This window comes from Homalodisca vitripennis, chromosome 1 (assembly GCF_021130785.1).
Source record: "Homalodisca vitripennis isolate AUS2020 chromosome 1, UT_GWSS_2.1, whole genome shotgun sequence".
Classification (NCBI taxonomy): domain Eukaryota; kingdom Metazoa; phylum Arthropoda; class Insecta; order Hemiptera; family Cicadellidae; genus Homalodisca; species Homalodisca vitripennis.
In genome coordinates, this window is record NC_060207.1 from 181400039 (window position 1) to 181418320 (window position 18282).

Below are 18282 nucleotides of genomic sequence, written 5' to 3' on the forward strand. Positions count from 1 at the left end.
TCCAAACCACCACCAACGGCCGGGCAGATGGGCTGCTTGCAAGGACAGGATCGCTGAGCGGACACCCATACAAGCAACAGCCACGTTCGACGTTGCTTGATCTGGTTATACCCTGATGCTTGCGATAACCATTATACCCGTATACTGTGCCATTAGCAAAGGAAAAAAAAAGCATTGTAAAGATATTTTCATCTAGTCAGGGCAATCACTTTGTAATCACAGATGATTTGTATAGCATTCTCCTCAGACTCCTTGCAGATCAAGAATCAAGAATCAAGAAGTTTCAAGAATCAAGAATCAAGAAGTTTATTAGCCATTGGTCACAACAATATGAAATAGGCATCGTCAAAATATACAGCACTGATATTTACAACAACAAAATTAGTTATTACAATATTGTACTATAATTATACTAATTTTATGACCAAGTAACAGGTTTAATATAATCTATGAAGAGTGTGCACATGGTTTGTTAATTACTTTATAGCTAATACAGTATAGAAAAATCAGAAATCTACAAATCAAACTAATCAAAAACTGATATTTATGTCAGAATCTAAAAATTCTTTTAAAGAGTAGAATGGATTGCATATGAGCCAGTTACTTATCTTTAGTTTAAAAATATTGAAAGGAGTCATTGTAGCAGATGCAGGCAGCTTATTATAAAAAGTTATGCAATTGAATTTAAAAGAGTTGCCGGTTTTGACTAGCCTGTGCTGAGGGAGATCTAATTTGTTTTTACCCCTGGTATTGTGTTGATGAAAATCTTGTCTGGTATTGAAATCTGTAATATGTAATTTTGTATAGACTAGTATATGAAAAATGTAAAGGTTAATAACTGTCATGAATTTGAGATTGATAAAAAGTGGTTTGCAATGTTCTAGAGAGCTGCTTCTACTGATGGTTCTAACTACTTTTTTTTGAATGAGAAGAATATCATTCACAGCATTGGAGTGACCCCACAAAACAATGCCATAGGAAATGTGTGATTGAAAAAAGGCAAAATATGCCACTCTCAAATATTCACAGCTAACAAAATCCCTCAGTTTCCACATTAGATACAAGACTCTAGATATTTTTCTACATACATGGTCAATGTGTGATTTCCAATTAAGCTTGCTGTCAAGATGAAAACCCAACAATTTTACAGATTGATCTTCATAATTTTCAGATAAGCTGAGAAGCAGATTTTGCGTTTTCTCCTGATTACATATCAGTCTATTAGAAGTGAACCAATTTAAAGCCAAGCTGTGAGATGCATCCATGTTTTCTTTCAGAGTATTCAACTGCTTATTAGATGAAAAAAGAGTGGTGTCATCAGAATAAATAACAATGTTAGACAACACATTAGAGGGCAGATCATTTATAAAAATGATGAATAAGAATGGTCCTAAAACTGAACCCTGTGGTACACCTGTGGCCACAGAAAGAGTGGTAGACTGCTGAGCTTGAACAGAAACATATTGTACTCTATTCGATAGATATGACTGCAATATATTAATGGAATTTTCTGATATACCATACATCTTAAGTTTGTCGAGGAGGATGCCATGATTCACGCAATCGAACGCCTTACTCAAATCAATGAGTGTTAAAGCAACTGACTCCTTTTGTTCAAAAGCATGAAGTGCTTCAACGACTATTTCTGTAACGGCAGAAGTTGTAGATTTATTGGTACGAAAGCCATGTTGGTTATTACTGATTATATTATTGGACTCAAAATGTTGATGATACATTATAGATTCAAAAACTTTTGATAAGATGGGGACTATAGAAATTGGGCGATAGCTTTGGGGCAGAGATCTGTCCCCTTTTTTGTAGACTGGCAATACCTTGGAAATTTTTAGAAGATCAGGAAAATATCCATGTAATAAGCATTGATTGAAGATGAAAGCTAATGGTGAACTGATGTGTTTTATTGTGTTCTTGACAATATAATTAGATATACCATAAAAGTCGGAAGTTTTAGAGTTTGACAATTTAGCAGCTACCCCAGTTACATCAGTTGGGGTGATTAATGACCAAGTAAATTGAGGTACACAGTTAGTTAAAGTGTTAGCCAGTAGGTTGGTTGCCAATATGTCAGTGTTATCAATGTTAGTTTGAATGTCTGCCACCGACTGTATGAAATACTGGTTAGTTAGGTGTGGATCAAGTGTTGTTGGTGTCACACCTGTATTGTTTTGTGTTTCTGAGGAAATTACCTCCCAGGCAGCCTTACATTTATTACTAGCTCCCTCTATATGATTTTCAAAACAAGCCCTTTTTGCTAGGTTGAGCTTTTTTCTATACTCTTTTTTGAAGAATTTATAAAGGTTATATGCGGCTTCCATATGCTGAGACCCAGTTTTTCTAAGAATCTTAAAAACATCAAAATAACCTAGCATTATTTCTCTACCTCTTTTTAAATCTTCATTGTACCACAAAAGTTTCTTTGTCTGCTTGCTTTTAACACCAATTTTAACTAATGGAGATGATAAATACCAAATATTGTTATATGTTTTTAGAAAACTGTTAAATAAAGTTTCAATGTCAATCTCTTTTCTTTTATAGGTATCAATTATTTCCCACCTTTCACTCTCCAAACTTTCTGCAAACAATTTAATTTGTGTCTCATTTTGCTTACGCATACATTTTTTTGAGGATGTGACTGTCTCATTTGGTCTACATGATCTATCAAGTTTTAGATTTAATAGAAGAGGATTATGATCGGAAATGCAGTCATTCAAAACTTTTAATTCATAACAATCCCTTGAAAAATTTACGAGGATGTTATCGAGACACGAATCATTTCTTGTAGGAGCCTTATTTATAGCTACCAAGTTAAGAGAGCGTAAGATGTTTACAAAGGTGGTTGTCACTGTGTCAGTGGTTTTATGGAATGGTATATTGAAGTCACCTCCAATGACTAACTTAGAGGTATGCTGCAAAACCTTTTTAATAGCTTGTTCAAAGTTATCAAAAAATAAGTCCATATTACCACAAGGTGATCTAAACAGAGAAACTATTGCTACTTCTAAATTGGCCAATTTTATTCCTGAAATTTCTAAATTTTGCTGAGATGTGACATATGTCTGGCTCAGTGATACCCATCTTATAAAGGTGGTAGTTAAGTGGGCAATTTTCAGTCAACAGATTGGGGAATAGCTTTGATGTCTATCGATGAGGGATCTGTGACAGATGTTACCCTTTCATCGAGAGGGTGGATCTTTTCCACAGCAGAGAAGACTCTGCAGCCACCTATATTTTGTTGAAATAAGATGTGATATTGAGAAATAAATATGTAAGAATTTATAAATATTGACATTTTCATTTATTGGAAGAAGTAAATAAGATGTAATTTTACACAATATCACCTATTTTTCTGACATAATTTCTATTTACATTTGTACATTTTATATGATGGTATGAATTTTGAATTCCTTTGTGAAATAAATCTTTCTCAATCTCACTCAGTCAAAGGTTGAGAAGTACTCTTTCATTTTATATTTGAAAGAGAATCCCCTCAAATATAGATTTAATTTCATAAACAAATGTTAGATGGTAGAACGTAAATCATGACTTTATTTGACCCTGTGTTAAAATAACTTTAACACTTTCTTAAAATGCTTTAAATAAATTTCAAGTTTCTCAGGAAATTCATCGGATTTATTTGCATAAATTACAAATTTCATGCTAGTATAAAATATTTTAAACAACTTCATTTACATAAATATAAAATTGTATAAACACAATTATTTGCACCAATACAAAATTTGATCTGTACAATTTCAAACAAAAAACCTATAACAATATTAACAAAAACCATGTAAAGAATGTCTTATATACTTTTCTTCTTTACGAAACAGAGACTTGGCTGAGAAAGTAAAGATACAGTGATAATACTGCAAACTTCCAAGATGAGATTTTTGAAAAGAAGCATTGAATTGACCATAAGTGATCAAATAAGGAACGGCAATTTCTAGAATGGGAATTGAGTGCAGCCATTGTTGAAGTTTGTATAGGGTGGTCCAGAAAATATGCTATAAAAGAAGTCACATGAGTTCAGTCTAAAAGGATATCAAAAGAAAGACCTAGAGACGGTTGGTTGTAGGAAGGCATGTGGATGGAAGAGGAGAGGATTTCTTGATTAGTGGAACATATATGAAAAGATAGAAGAATTAGGAATAAACTTTGGGTCAAGCAGGCATAGTGGTAAAGACTGATAAAATAATTATTATTGTTATTGTTGACTTGTCGATATCATTCACTTGGGTAAAAACAATTAAGAATCAAATGGACTTATTAAACAACTAGTTTATTATTTTGTTGTAATATTAATACTATACTGTCCAAACAGGAGGAAAGGAGAGTCGCACATATGGTGTGGAAGTGGACACAGGGCGAGTGCTGTACGAATGCACGATGGGTGGCTGTGACAACCTGACAGAAGCAGAGGTGGTGGGCGATGTGGTGTTGGTACAGCGTCAGACGCAGACTGTGCGTGCCGTCGAGCCGCGGACCGGCATCGAGAAGTGAGTAGTGTTGTACATTCCAGCATCCACAATTCCTAGTTTTCAGTGATTTTTTACTTCCAGCTGCTTATCATTTTTATTTCAGATTCTTGCCATCTTTAAGGTAAAAAAATATTGTGGAGTTTCCCCAAAGGCAGATACATAACTTGGTATTTGAATAAATCCCCATGTTAACCAATTTGAATGTATTTTGTATGCAAAATCAGAAAGACATGTCAGGCTAAGGATTACAGAACCAACCCATTTGCCTAACATAATGAATCAAGTCTCTCATTATGAATTTGAATTTAAATTAACTTGACTAAATTATAAATCGTTTCAAAGGCCTTTATTGTCAGACCTTAGTAGCTGTGATGGTGGATGACTTCTTAATAAAAATTAAAATAACATAACACCCCACACACACACACACACACACACACACACACACACACACACACACACACACACACACACACACACACACACACACACACACACACACACAGAAATGAATAAATAAATATCACGTGCACTAACTAACATGAAACATGATCGCGTGTGTTGATACATGCAGTAGACTGCGGTTATGATAGGTAGAGGACTCTCTCATTTTAAAGATACGATTAATATGCATCCAATCACTTTTTATTTTATTTATACTTTTTTTGTAATCAAACAATAAATTTTTTTAATGTTCAAGATGTTTTTCTTAATAACAAATTACAATCATTAAAAACTAAAAGGCTAAAGTCAAAATGGCTACTAGTACAGCCAGCCATTAATATTAGAACATTAACAAATAGCTGGCAATTCTGTAAAGTTTCTGCACTGTTCAAAAATAATAAATACAGTAAGATTTTCAAATTGTAGAAAATAGTGCTTGTTAAATGCTGCTGTTGGATATTTACAGTTTTTGTTGTTTCATGGTTACTATCAATATATCTGTCTACTTCAATGATTATCATATTTTTTGAACAATTTTGTTTTTATTGGTTATGCTCATATAAAAATTAAATGATAGTGTTAAAAAAATTTAATTTTTTTAAAACTAAAAGACATTTATCGTTTAGTTACATATTTTTTTAAATTGAAGGTGGATTTTTATTATTTATAACTTAAGTAACAATACATTAATTAAGTAATAATATTTTACACTAATTTGACAAAAGCACTGTCAAGATAATATATCATTCTGTAACATATTAGGATAACAAAAACTAACTGCTTTCTCCATTTCTTAAAACTAGAGAAAATAATAATTATTTTCTCTAGTCTAAAACCCACACTTAATTATTAAGTGTGGGTTTTAACACACTGTTCTGTGTAAAGGTGTTTATGTACTTGAACTGTCTGTATTGGCAGAGGATGAGTCATGAAATACATAGAAGTCACCTGACTTGCACACACTCTCACACAGTCCATACCTGTTACTGAGCCATATTCAACAGATAATGAGCAAAACTGATTCAAGTATTTGAACTGTATTTGTTTGTTTCTTTCTAAAATACAAACAAAACTAATTAAATTAAACTTTAAATGTATTATTCATACCAAATATGACAATTAATTAATTGTAATTTATTGAAAACTTAATGTAGGTTTTAATATAATTAGTTTTTAATAATTTAAAAGATATAGAGTGAAATCAATATTATTTATTTTATCTCAAATAAATTAAAATCTGTCTTCAAAAATCAAGTCAAATCTGTTAATTTAAGTAACCAAATGATCCATTATACAAGTAACATACCTGAACTTTTACAGTAAAATTAGAATCAAACAAAATAGATGGTGATGCAGTAGAATAACAAATTTGCAGGCAAAATACTTGTAACCTCTGTTAGCTCTCAAACTCGCACTTGACTGTGAGCTTAAATGAAATCATTTCCTTATAAATCACTTAAGATAAAAATTTCAGGGCTCCAGAATATTGTGCATCTTTAATGTTTGTTCTTATAATCTTTATTTAAAAAAAAATATTTTGCTGTATCTGAAGGTTTCAACAAGGTGACCATGTGTGGTTTTAAAAGGGTATAGATTATACTCTTGGGTGATATACGTCACCATTTTGTTGATATCATTTAAGACATACCAGATGTTAAGAAGTACACAATAACATAGCATCAATATGAGGGAATATGATAGTTATTAATTTTTCATTACATCAGGTCAAATTTTGTGTAATAAAAGTACTTACACCATTGCTCACTTGCTTATCGTTTTTGGGATGCATAGGGCTTATAGGGTTAGAATACCTTATATTCTTTCAACTTTTTGTTTGATATTCAACATGGTGGTAATTTAAAGTTTCAAAATATTAAGGTTTATATCTGAACTGTTAAGCATCACAAAGTTTACGTTTTAAAATTCTCTAGTTATTTGAAACAATAACTACAAATACATTAGGAGTATTTCACACTATGAGTCACCTAACAGGCTTTGATGAAGCTTCATACAAAATTTCAGTTCCATAGCTCAATTTATTTTCAAGATATTATGCAGCCAGAAGGGAGATTTTGACAGCCCCCTCGGTGATGGGCTTTGCTAACTCTCAACCATTTTTTATATATTATATGGTTTCAAAATGGTAGTCATACAAAACTTTGAGAGGTGCTATACAATAGATAAACAATAGAGGTGCTATACCATAGCAGCAATACAGTAAACTTGACAAGTACTGTAGTCCTTAATAGATTGCAACCAAATGTAGTATGATGTATTCAATTTTCCTTATGAGTAAAGGAAGTTGACATGATAACAAGAAATATGTCTAATTTTAGAGAAAACTCATGTTAATCATTGTAATCAAAACTTAAGTTTGTTTTTTTAATAAGTTGTTCATGTAGCCTTTCGTCTTTTGTAAATTATACAGTAAAACTAATAAAATACAGTAAAACTAATAAAATACAGTAAAACTAATAAAATACTTTTGCACTGTATTGTTGCTTTTCAAGTGTTCAGTCCAGTGTAAAGTTTAATATTAATATTTTACTTTGTTTTTAATTATCACTATATGAATAAATCAAGCCCTGTTTATTTGTTGTGTACCAAAAATAATTCTTTCAAACATCCATTCGTTGTCCTAATGTACTGTAAATCAATAGAAAGAGCACCACTTCCATCATAAATGCAATGTAATCCAACTTATCAGTATGTCTCCCACAAATTATTTAATCCTGAAAGTGGCGATTGACAAAATTTATCGGTTGGAAATGTTTATGAAGAGGCATTGTTCTTTTTGAGTTTTGTTCTTCAATATAGTTTCAAACCAAAATAAACAGTATACCATTGGAAAGATGGGATTATAGCCTTTCATTTTCATGCATATAATATAGTTGACCATTATTGTTTTGGTTATGAAATACAACTAGAAAATTATCAACATTTTGTAAGTGTCTGTTTTGCTGCCACTTGCATACGAACAACAATGGAATATTATGAAAGTTTTGAAATTCCACTGAGGTTATTATTTATAATGAAACCTTGTAGTTCTCACTGTTGTCAACATCTACCTTTTTAGAAGAGGTGGTTAATTGAATTTTATTATGTACATTTTATAGTTTTCAATCTACAAATTTTATAAATAGGGGTTACATGTAATGCTGTCAGTTAAAAAAAACAACTGGTCATAATTTAGCTTGAATATAATATGGGTTTTTTAATTTTTATTTGCACTTCCTAAAAGTTGAAGTGTTTTACTTGGATTTGAACTGCGTAGTAATTCTCTACATTCAGATATATTCATTTGTAGCAGCTGGTAAAAGTTTGGCTATTTTGCCATCTTAAGTTTTCAGCACCAACAAGACTCATCGGCTTATTTAAGTATGTTTTTTGTCATTATGGAATATGTTTCATATCAATAAATTGCATCTATTAAGTACTTTACAGTTTTTATATGCTTTTATTGTTTATTTGTAATTTAATTAGTTGTAATTAATAATATCACACAAAATATCAACAAAACAAATTGATTTTATTAATCCCAAAAATTAATTTTTCTAGTAATTTAGGTTTTTTGTTATGCTTTTAATAAATTGTATAAAAAATAACAATTAAGATTAAGATGAAGATCTAATCGTATAATATTAGATCTTAGACAAATATATTTCAGTTTTAAATTAATCCACAATGAATTATTGTTGTTTGCTGCCACTACAATTTTGGAAAATTGTGTACTTTTATAATAATTTAATGGATCGTGTAATATTAAAAAACATACAAAATGATTCTGATTTCTTTTCATGGGAATGAACTTTCTACATCATGTATTAGTTATAAATTTGATAGAAGTGAAATAAATTTTTAACTATCATTTGAACTTGCAACTTTTTCCAAAAATCTTTGTTGTAAAATACATTTTCAGTTTTTTATTACAACAAATTTAGCAAATTAATCAATTGTAATTTTTTTATTTTACCTTTATCTACATATTACTAACCATGTATTTTTTTGAAACAAGAAAAAAGTGCTGCTTCGAAGCCTAGTAAGATGTAAAAAGCATTTAAAAATCTTAAGTTTTTTATAAAGACTAATAAATTTTGTATATTTAGTATGTCCCAGATCTGTATAATACAAATTCTTTACTATTTTTATAGGCATCTACTTCTTTGTTTATTTCAGAAATTCTATTTTCTACTATAGTCACCTAGTATAATTAAACTCAGCCTGATTATATTAATAAATAACACTATGGGGTTTGGATTTGACATGTGTATTATATAAGGAAATGGGAGAACCTCCAACAAGACCAAACTCAGTCTGCCGTGTGGTGAGTTTTAACTGCTACTTATGAGGTTAACAGTTAGTTTTTGGTGCTCTACAGATGGAACTTCAGTGTGGGCCAGCATGAGTTGAAGGTGGCTCCGGGTCCTCAGATAGGCTGCTACTCCAACCCCAGCCAACAGCCCCTGTCCGATGTGCAACTTAAGGTCATCGTTCCCGAAGGTCTGGTGTGTGCCGTCAGTAAGTCAAGCCCTGGTCGAGTCCTTTGGAGCCACAAGGTATATATATATATACTACCAGTATATCAGTATATAACTAACCTGTACAGTCAGTAGTCCTTACCCTATGTGCATTGTGCAGCCCAAGGTCATCATGTCTGAAAAGGATTAGCAAATATTCCAATATGGATCCCAAGAAAAATGTTGCATAATGAAGAAGAATACTTAACCATCACATGTTTACTATTTAATTTAGACATTACAACAAATTGTAGTCTATATTTTATATAAAATTGAATCTCTTTTGTTATTGGATCAGCCGTTTTATTGAATGTATTGTTTGAGCAGGAGAGTACAAGTGAACTGCAACCTTATCTTTTAGATTTTATCATCTGAAAATGAAATAAGATACCACTTCTGATATCATTGGTGCAATTGATGGTGGAATTCTTTTTGTTATATCTAATTATCCATATCTATTGACAAACTTAGCCAAAGAATTTAAACAAAAAGACAGTGTGTGTCATCTGGTTGAAGCTAAATTCTGAAGCTTGGTGTGTACCTATAAAAAGATTTAAAATAGTAGTGGAAAGCTGGTTAAAAGAGAATGTATTTTATTCTGTTGATAGTTTTTTAGCATGTGATACTAGCCTATAAATTTTTAACTACATGGATATATTGTTTTGTATTTTATTTATTTCTGTTTGTGTATTAAGTGTATGTATGTGTTATTATTATCACAGTTTTAGTATAGATTATGTATATATTTATTTATTTATTATTTAGTATAGACTATTTATATATTTATTTAATTATTATAACTACATTATTACCTGTTATCACATTATAGGCAACTACGAAGTATTTGACAACTGTCTTTTAGACAGAGATTTATATTTATATTAAGAAAATGTTAAATTGTAAATCTGACTTTGTCAATTGCACAATGTGTTTAAAGACAATAAAAATTCTTAATTCTTGATTCTGAACTAATAAATCCAAGAATAATCTGTCTAACACTTTGGCTTCCAACAGGCACAGCGTCTAGTTCTAGGCATAATCAGTATGTGATATTAACAAAAAGGGAGTTTTTAACCATCTGAGTATTTTTGTAATCTTTATAGATCTTGTCAGATACAATAATGTTACTCACAAAATCAAATACAAGCTTAATAATTTATTGTATTATATACTAAAATGTCTGAAATATTATATTAATGGAATGAAGCTGTCCTAAATATCTGTGTAAATTAAAATGTATGTGTTGCCAGTTTGACTCGCCTGTGGTGAGTGCCTGGCAGATGGGTCAAAGTCAAGTGGAGGACGTGGATCTGTTCAGTGGCACTCATCCACCGCTCGGACCAGACGAGGAGCCTCTCCCTTCCTCCCCAGCCCTATACGTAGGCATGCATCAGAAACAGGTACTTACACTTTATGAATAAATGTTTTGCCATCAGTATAGGTCTTCTTTGTTTGAAGTTTATTTTTGACGATGGAAGGATTTTGAAGGAAACAGGATTTTTCCAGCCATTTACCATTGTTCAGTGAAACAAAAAATCAGTAACACTGCATTTCGAGATCTGCAGATCAGATTGTAGATCTTGAAACATAGTGTTACTGATTTTTTGTTTCCCTGAACGATGGCAAATGTCCGGAAAAATCCTGTTTCTTTAACAGTATAGGTCTAATACCAGTAGTTAATTCAGGCTCTTTAATCTATTTTCACACATCTTCATAAATCTAAACAAACCTTGTTATACTTGGTTGACCGGTCTTATTTTGAATTAGTGTTTGGAGCAGAAGTCTAAGTTACCTTTCCAATTAACTAAGGCAATCACAATATTAAAATTTATGTTTTTGTTTCTTTCCCTTTACCCACTGCAATTCCTTTAAAAGAACGTTGACACGCTAAAAAGGCCTTCGAATAATGGAGGGTGAGCTTAAACTGGAGACACACCCTGAGATTATTGCAAAAACGTTTTCTCTCAGTTGTGTCATCAACAGAGAAAAACAAGCTCCTTGTATCAAAATGCTCTTGTTTCAAAATAACGTGATTATAAATTAGTCTAAGTCAAACACTGATGTCTTTGTCAAATGTTCATAAGATTTTCTCGTAAAAGTGCCATTTAACATAAATGTTCTATGAAAGGTTAAAAATTCTTCTCGGAACTGTCTGTTTAACATCTGAAAGGGGTTTCCTAAAACGTTAAGTTAGCTATCTTGCGATAATTACATGTATTTGTGGTATTTCCAGTTGTACATACAGGAGAGTGTGAGCATGCAGCAGAAGTTATACGAACTTGCAGCCAGTTACCGACATCATCTGGTGAACGACGAGCGCAGCTTTCCTCAGATACCATGGAAACCAATACCTGTCACCAGTGAGTCTTAATCTTGTAGTGATCTTAAAATATCACTTATTTCAATTATTGTGTTTGTATCATAATTGAAAACTCATCAATACTGATTTTATCACTAAGAGAATATATCAAATTTATATTTACCAGCAACTGAGTATAGACTGACCTATATACACTTAAGTCAGATCCTCTTAAATACAACCCTGCAACATGGTAGGCAAGTCATGGCCTATATCGCACCAATAAATCTTGTCGTGGGACACAGCGACATGAATGTACATTAAGTCAAATGTGATTATGCAGTTACGGCCACAATGCCATCTAGTTTAGTGGTAATATAATGTAAACATAGTGTGTTCGTTGACTAAACATTATCAAGATTGCAACAGGTATAGCTAGGGCTCGATTCTTAGATCAGACGAATGGAATCCTCCACTTGAGGGAGCTTTGTCATAGACTAAGTAAATAATATTGATTGCTCTTAACGAGACACTGCCGTTGCTTAATCGAGTCATGATTGACTTAGATGGACGAGCACAGCCAGACTCTAAAGAACAAGGTTATCCAACTCTCCAGACATGGGATGGACATAATCATCCAGGTTTGGGGAGACATTGAGACCAATACTGCCCCATGTAGTGTGACGTGTTCATATTTTGTGAGATTATTTCTGGCATGGTATTCAATACTCCTTTGAGTCTGTAATAGAGTAGGGAATTTTAGATATATGTTTTATTCAAGTTAACTAGTCATATTTAGTTAGAACACCTGTGGAGATAGTTGTAAATGGTAAGAGATATTCTTGTCACATTCTCTTGAGCAAGTGGTTTATTAGTTGAAACCAAGTGTAACATATCCACTTTGATTTATGAGTTTATTATTTTTATATGGTCTATTAAAATGAGGTTAAATAAAAGTATTTTTGTTTTATAAATTGAACTTTTTTAGTTCAAAATTTAATTTAGACTAGTTTTGTAATAATGTTTATGTAGACCTAATGTTCTTGAGATAATTATTTTTAAATTAGCTATAGTTATAATTTGTTATTGTTTTGGTCTTCAGCTCTGTTTCTTTAATCAACTACACTTAATAATAAAGCTAGCAAAAGTAAGCTCTAACATCGAATAGTTTGTAATCTAATTTAAATTTTTCAGTTGTAACACACTTAGACAGGTCTTATTGTTGTAATCTCCTTTAGGTATAAATTGGTCTTATAAATACCTCGATAGAATTAAATTGATGAAAGAGTCTATGTTTAGGCACAGCCGTTGGTTTACCGAGTCCCGATCCTGAAGTAGCGGCAGACATGGAAGATTCAAACCAAACCACTGCAATCGCTGTCCTTTATGCATCAGAATATGTTAACGGTAAAATCTCTTCTTTATCCAGAAATATTATATCTAATATTATTTTGAACCATATGGTCACAGTTTTGATTTACTGTGAATATAATTGAATTTAAAGTAGTGTCATTCTTAATTTTTTATATTTTTGAAAATATATGTTTGTTTAATACAAAATATAATTGATGTGGGACTCCAGGGAATGGCTACTTCCTGTACAGCAAACAAGAGCCCCGCCGAGGTACACTTGTCACCCTGTGTCCTGCGAACGATACCAACAACAACACTGGTAAGGAGGAGATACCAGTGATCGAGTCCCCTGATGAGATTGTCTTCACCCACAACCAGATATATGTGGTGTCTCTGTGGTTCTGGTGGTGAGTCATGAATGAGAGTGGCAGAACTGTTTATTGACTCGATTTGGTATTATTACTTGTCTTTACAATTACAAACTATAAATGAATATAAATCTCAGTTTGATTTCATAACATACGAGGTCTGTCCAAAAAGTATCCGACCGCCGACCAGTAGGCAGCCGCGGTGTAACCGACCGGCTCGAACCGGTTATTGGAGGGGAGGGGTGAGCCTACTCCTTCCCATATTAGGCATTGAATACGATCCGGTCACTCAGTGAGTCACAGGGCTCTGTTCCGTACAGTACTGCCGTGTGTGTGCGTCGCATTTCAATATGACTGAACGTGTTGAGCAGCACATTTGCATTATATTTTGCCAAAACCTTGGGCATTCAGCATCAGAGACGATTACTATGATATGGAAAGTTTATGGTGACGTGTCTATAGGTGATACACAAATAAAAGAGTGGTTTAGGCGGTTTAAAAATGGCCACATATCAGTGGAGAGTGATGACCGATCTGGCAGGCCTTCAATGGTCAGAAACGCTGAAAATGTTGAACATGTTCATGCACCAATTAATGAAAACCGTCGATTGACTGTCTGAGAGCTGGAAGAAGATTCAGGAATACCAAAATAGTCAGTTTGTAACATTTTACACAAAGATTTAAAAATAAACCGTGTTTCGGCAAAATTTGTTCCTCTGCTGCTGAAAGAAGACCAAAAGAACTGTCGACTTGCAATCGCACAGGACAATCTGGATTTGATAAAATGTGACCCAGGGCTATTTAAAAAAGTTATTACTGGTGATGAGTCATGGGTTTATGGCTAAAACACTGAAACAAAGGCTCAATCTTCACAGTGGAAAACTCATGAAGAGCAACAACCGAAAAAAGCAAGACTCGACTTTGTCGAAGCAAAACAGTGCTGACAGTTTTTTTTTGACCAGGACGGCATTGTTCATCACGAATATACTCCAAGAGGCCAGACAGTGAATAAGGAGTATTATCTTGAGGTCCTAAGGTGGCTACGAGATGCAGTGCGAAGGAAACGACCTGAACTGTGGACAAGCTGTGACTGGATCCTGCACCATGACAACGCGCCAGCTCATTCCTCAAATCCTATTCAGCGTTTTTTGGTCAAACATGACATCAACCAACTACGACAGCCTCCCTACAGTCCTGACATAGCTCCTTGTGACTTCTGTCTATTTCCAAAATTAAAAATTCCTTTGAAGGGAAAAAGATTTGACGATGTTCAACAAATAAAACAAAATGCAACGAAGGTTCTGTTAGCCATGAATTTAAGGAGTGTTTCCGGAAGTGGGAGGAGCGTTGGAATAAGGTAGTGGCTTGTGGAGGGGATTACTTTGAGGACCAGATTGCCTTTGCCGCTGAGTAACATCAGTTCATGCCAGATGTCAAGGTCGGATACTTTTTGGACACACCTCGTACATTTGACCTACATTTATTGTTTTGTACACTTTGTACAGAGAAGCAAAGTTAGTTTTTTATGGTGTGATTAAGTGGGTAAATTAGAGTTTGAATGGTACTTAGTCCATACATAGATAATTTATTGTTTTTAAATTACATTACCAAATAGTTTTTTATCATGTTTGCTTAGATTTTGTGAAAATATATTGTTTATAAACCTTTAACAGTAAAATATAATATATTATTGTTTTAATTTATGTAAAAACAAACACTCAAATTGGAGTGTTGGTTTTTAGATTAATTAAAGATTTTCAATTAGAAAGAAGCCTCTACAGTATATTATTGATTGTTACAATTATTATTAAGATTTGCAATAATATCAGATAAACCATACAATAAATTCTGAATAATAATAAGAATTTATTCTGTACACCACTACTACCTGTCTAATTAAAAAAAATTCTTTTATCAGGAGGGAAATTCTTGTGATCAGTGGAGTTACTGCTACTTTGGTTCTCCTGATACAGTACAGACTTCAAGCTTTTAATATTCCTACTAGTCAAGTAAGTCGCACAAAATCAGATTTAAAATATTAGGATTAAACAATATTTTATACAAAGTAATTTTGGATTGCATGAACATGTTAAGTGTTGTGTGTTGTATTTGTATTAATTAAAATATTTTAATTTAAATTGTGGTTTTTTGTTCAGATTATTCTAGTGAAGGAATCACAGCCCACTTACAGTTCCCAGATGTCAAACCAGGATACTGTGGTCACCTCTCTCTCAACCCTCCCTCTTCGTCCTTCGGATAGTTTTGAGTCTCGCTTCCTTTCTGACTTCATACCGGTCCACTGTCTTGGCAAAGGCGGCTTCGGAGTGGTATTTGAAGCCAGGAATAAGATCGACGACTGTCACTACGCAATAAAAAGGATTCCTCTTCCCAACAGGTGCTTACTTGGTTTATTTTTATATTATTTATTTTCTTACTCTTGCCACAGTTCATTTGAAGGGAATTCTGAGTATTTTAAATGCGCATCACTTATTTGAGGAACAGCTGAATTGTGCCGTTTTACTACCATGAATCTTATTACATTTTTAAAGTTGTCAAGAAGTCCAGGAAATGTGTTTTGTAAAACAGCAAATAGCAGAAAAAATTATTATAAAGTTTAGTGTTCTCCCACCAAACTACTGTATGGCTAAAAGTCACACCCCTATCCCTACTGATTTCCTGTTCACCCTCCCCTAAGGATCCCTTTTTCTAGTTTTTTTATTTATAACCCATATCTTCGTAAATATAAATTGTAAAACTATGGTCTTTTTAAATTTATTTTGCTCTATAAAACAAATTTGATATTGAGGGTAAAGTTTTCTACATATAGTAGAATACTGACAGAAGTCAATAATATATTAATTCTATGCGAGTATCCATAAATTACTCTATCAAACTTCAGCATATGACTGGTCAGGTCATGATAACTAAGAAATGTCCTATATAAAGTCTCTTCCTATATTGTTTAGTTATGATGTTCTGTCTGTTTGTTTGGGTTTTTTAGAAAAAAAAACTTTGAATTGATTAAAGGTGTAAAATTTAAGACCTATTTTAATAAAGGTTCCAGAAAAATATAATATCAGGTTTCACAATAGCGGTGTGATTATACCAAAAATGTTAACTTTGATAAAATTGTTATAAATGAAGATAGTGTAGGTCTATTGTATGGTCTATCATACATAGCAAAAAATTATATTTTAATCTGAAATGTTGACAAATATATGAAATCGCTAACAAAAATTGTTTTATAGGTTACTGATAAAAAGGGTCAGAAAAAATAATCAGATACAAATTATGAAATCCAGAGTTAAATTGAGTTGGAATTGACTTAAAAGTTGTTAATTCATTGTTTATTAGTGCAGTGTGTATTTGGACATACTGAATTTTGTATCTTAATAACAATGATGAGACAACTGATGATGGTTTTCACAGTGAGGAGTCTCGGGAGAGGGTGATGCGTGAGGTGAAGGCGTTGGCGAAGCTAGACCATCAGAACATCGTAAGGTACTTCAACGCCTGGCTGGAGTGTCCACCTCCTGGCTGGCAGGAGAAGCAGGACCAGGCTTGGCAGAATACCAGGTAAGTTTTACACAGCTATTTGTTTCTGTACAACCATGGGGAGAAAAACTTGGTCATAGCTTGTAAAATTACATATAAATATGTGTTTCGTAAATCAGAGGTAACAGGCAAGTGTATTCTGTAGGTTTAAAATGTGTCTGATTCTAACCTAAATGGCTGTCTAAGAAATCAAAGATAATGTTTAAACAAGGTAATGAAGAGTTTTAACAATTTACCGTACTACTTGCTCTCAGTTATTGCATATTGTTTCAAGGAATACTCATGGATTATATGAAAAATATGAATTTTGTGTGAAGTTGAGATATTTTTAACACTGTTATTGTCACAAAGGCTTAGGTTGTTTAGATATACCATGTTTTAATTTTTTTTGTGAGTCACATACTTTTGGGAAAGTTCTGATTTTTAAACTGTGTTATACTCTAAGTTCTGTAATTTTTAAGTTACTTGTTCCAGGTCTGTAATACCCAATAGTTTCTTGTTCACTACAGATCGACTAATCAAAATCTTTGAATTTTTTTCACTACAAAATTTAAGTGTTGCATTACATTTGAATGTAACTGTCTATTACCGGTGTGGTGTTACAGGGGTGCAGCGAGCTCTAATGGCGATGCATTCACTGTAGATCTGACAGGTCAGGTGACACCAGATAGTGAGCGCAGTGCAGGCAACGTTATCAACCGGAGCCGGCTGAAGCCTCTCTCTCTTTGGCAATCGCCAGACGGGCTCTCTGAGAGTTCAGGATTGCCACCGGTACCCTGCTCTGGAGACACAGACAATGACTCTTTCATCGTGTTCGGCTCTCCGTCCCGGGAAGTGTCCAAGGTGGACGACGACGTGTTTGAAGAAATAGAAGTCAAAGATGAGAAACTGGAGAGTGCCATCACAGTAGGGACCGATACCTCTATGGACACAAACACAGACCAGACAGACGTGGAGGAGACCAACAATCCTCCGAAGAGGCCAAATACTCTATCACTAGACACAAAGTCTGGCAATGTCTGCGCTTCCAGAATGTACTTGTTTATCCAAATGCAGCTCTGTAAGAAGGAGAGCCTGAAGGATTGGCTGAAAGATAATATCCATGAGAGGCCTAGGATGGCAGTAATTAATATTTTCGACCAGATTGTACAGGCTGTTGAGTACGTTCACATGCAGGGACTTATTCATAGAGACCTCAAGGTAAATGAATTACACACACTCTTGACCAATGATTATTTTGAATTAATTAC

General features: G+C 33.2%; 1 protein-coding gene across 1 annotated transcript in view; it reads left to right on the forward strand.

Moving 5' to 3' along the window:
- The window catches only part of LOC124352825 (eukaryotic translation initiation factor 2-alpha kinase), a 43831-nt gene that overhangs the window by 12276 nt on the left and 13273 nt on the right, over positions 1-18282 (forward strand). The window contains exons 4-13 of the mRNA XM_046802521.1: positions 4340-4514; positions 9319-9496; positions 10708-10857; positions 11691-11817; positions 13056-13163; positions 13339-13516; positions 15396-15486; positions 15634-15872; positions 16907-17053; positions 17638-18232. Of these exons, the coding sequence (XP_046658477.1) occupies positions 4340-4514; positions 9319-9496; positions 10708-10857; positions 11691-11817; positions 13056-13163; positions 13339-13516; positions 15396-15486; positions 15634-15872; positions 16907-17053; positions 17638-18232 (1988 nt within the window). The remainder of the gene's footprint in view (positions 1-4339; positions 4515-9318; positions 9497-10707; positions 10858-11690; positions 11818-13055; positions 13164-13338; positions 13517-15395; positions 15487-15633; positions 15873-16906; positions 17054-17637; positions 18233-18282) is intronic.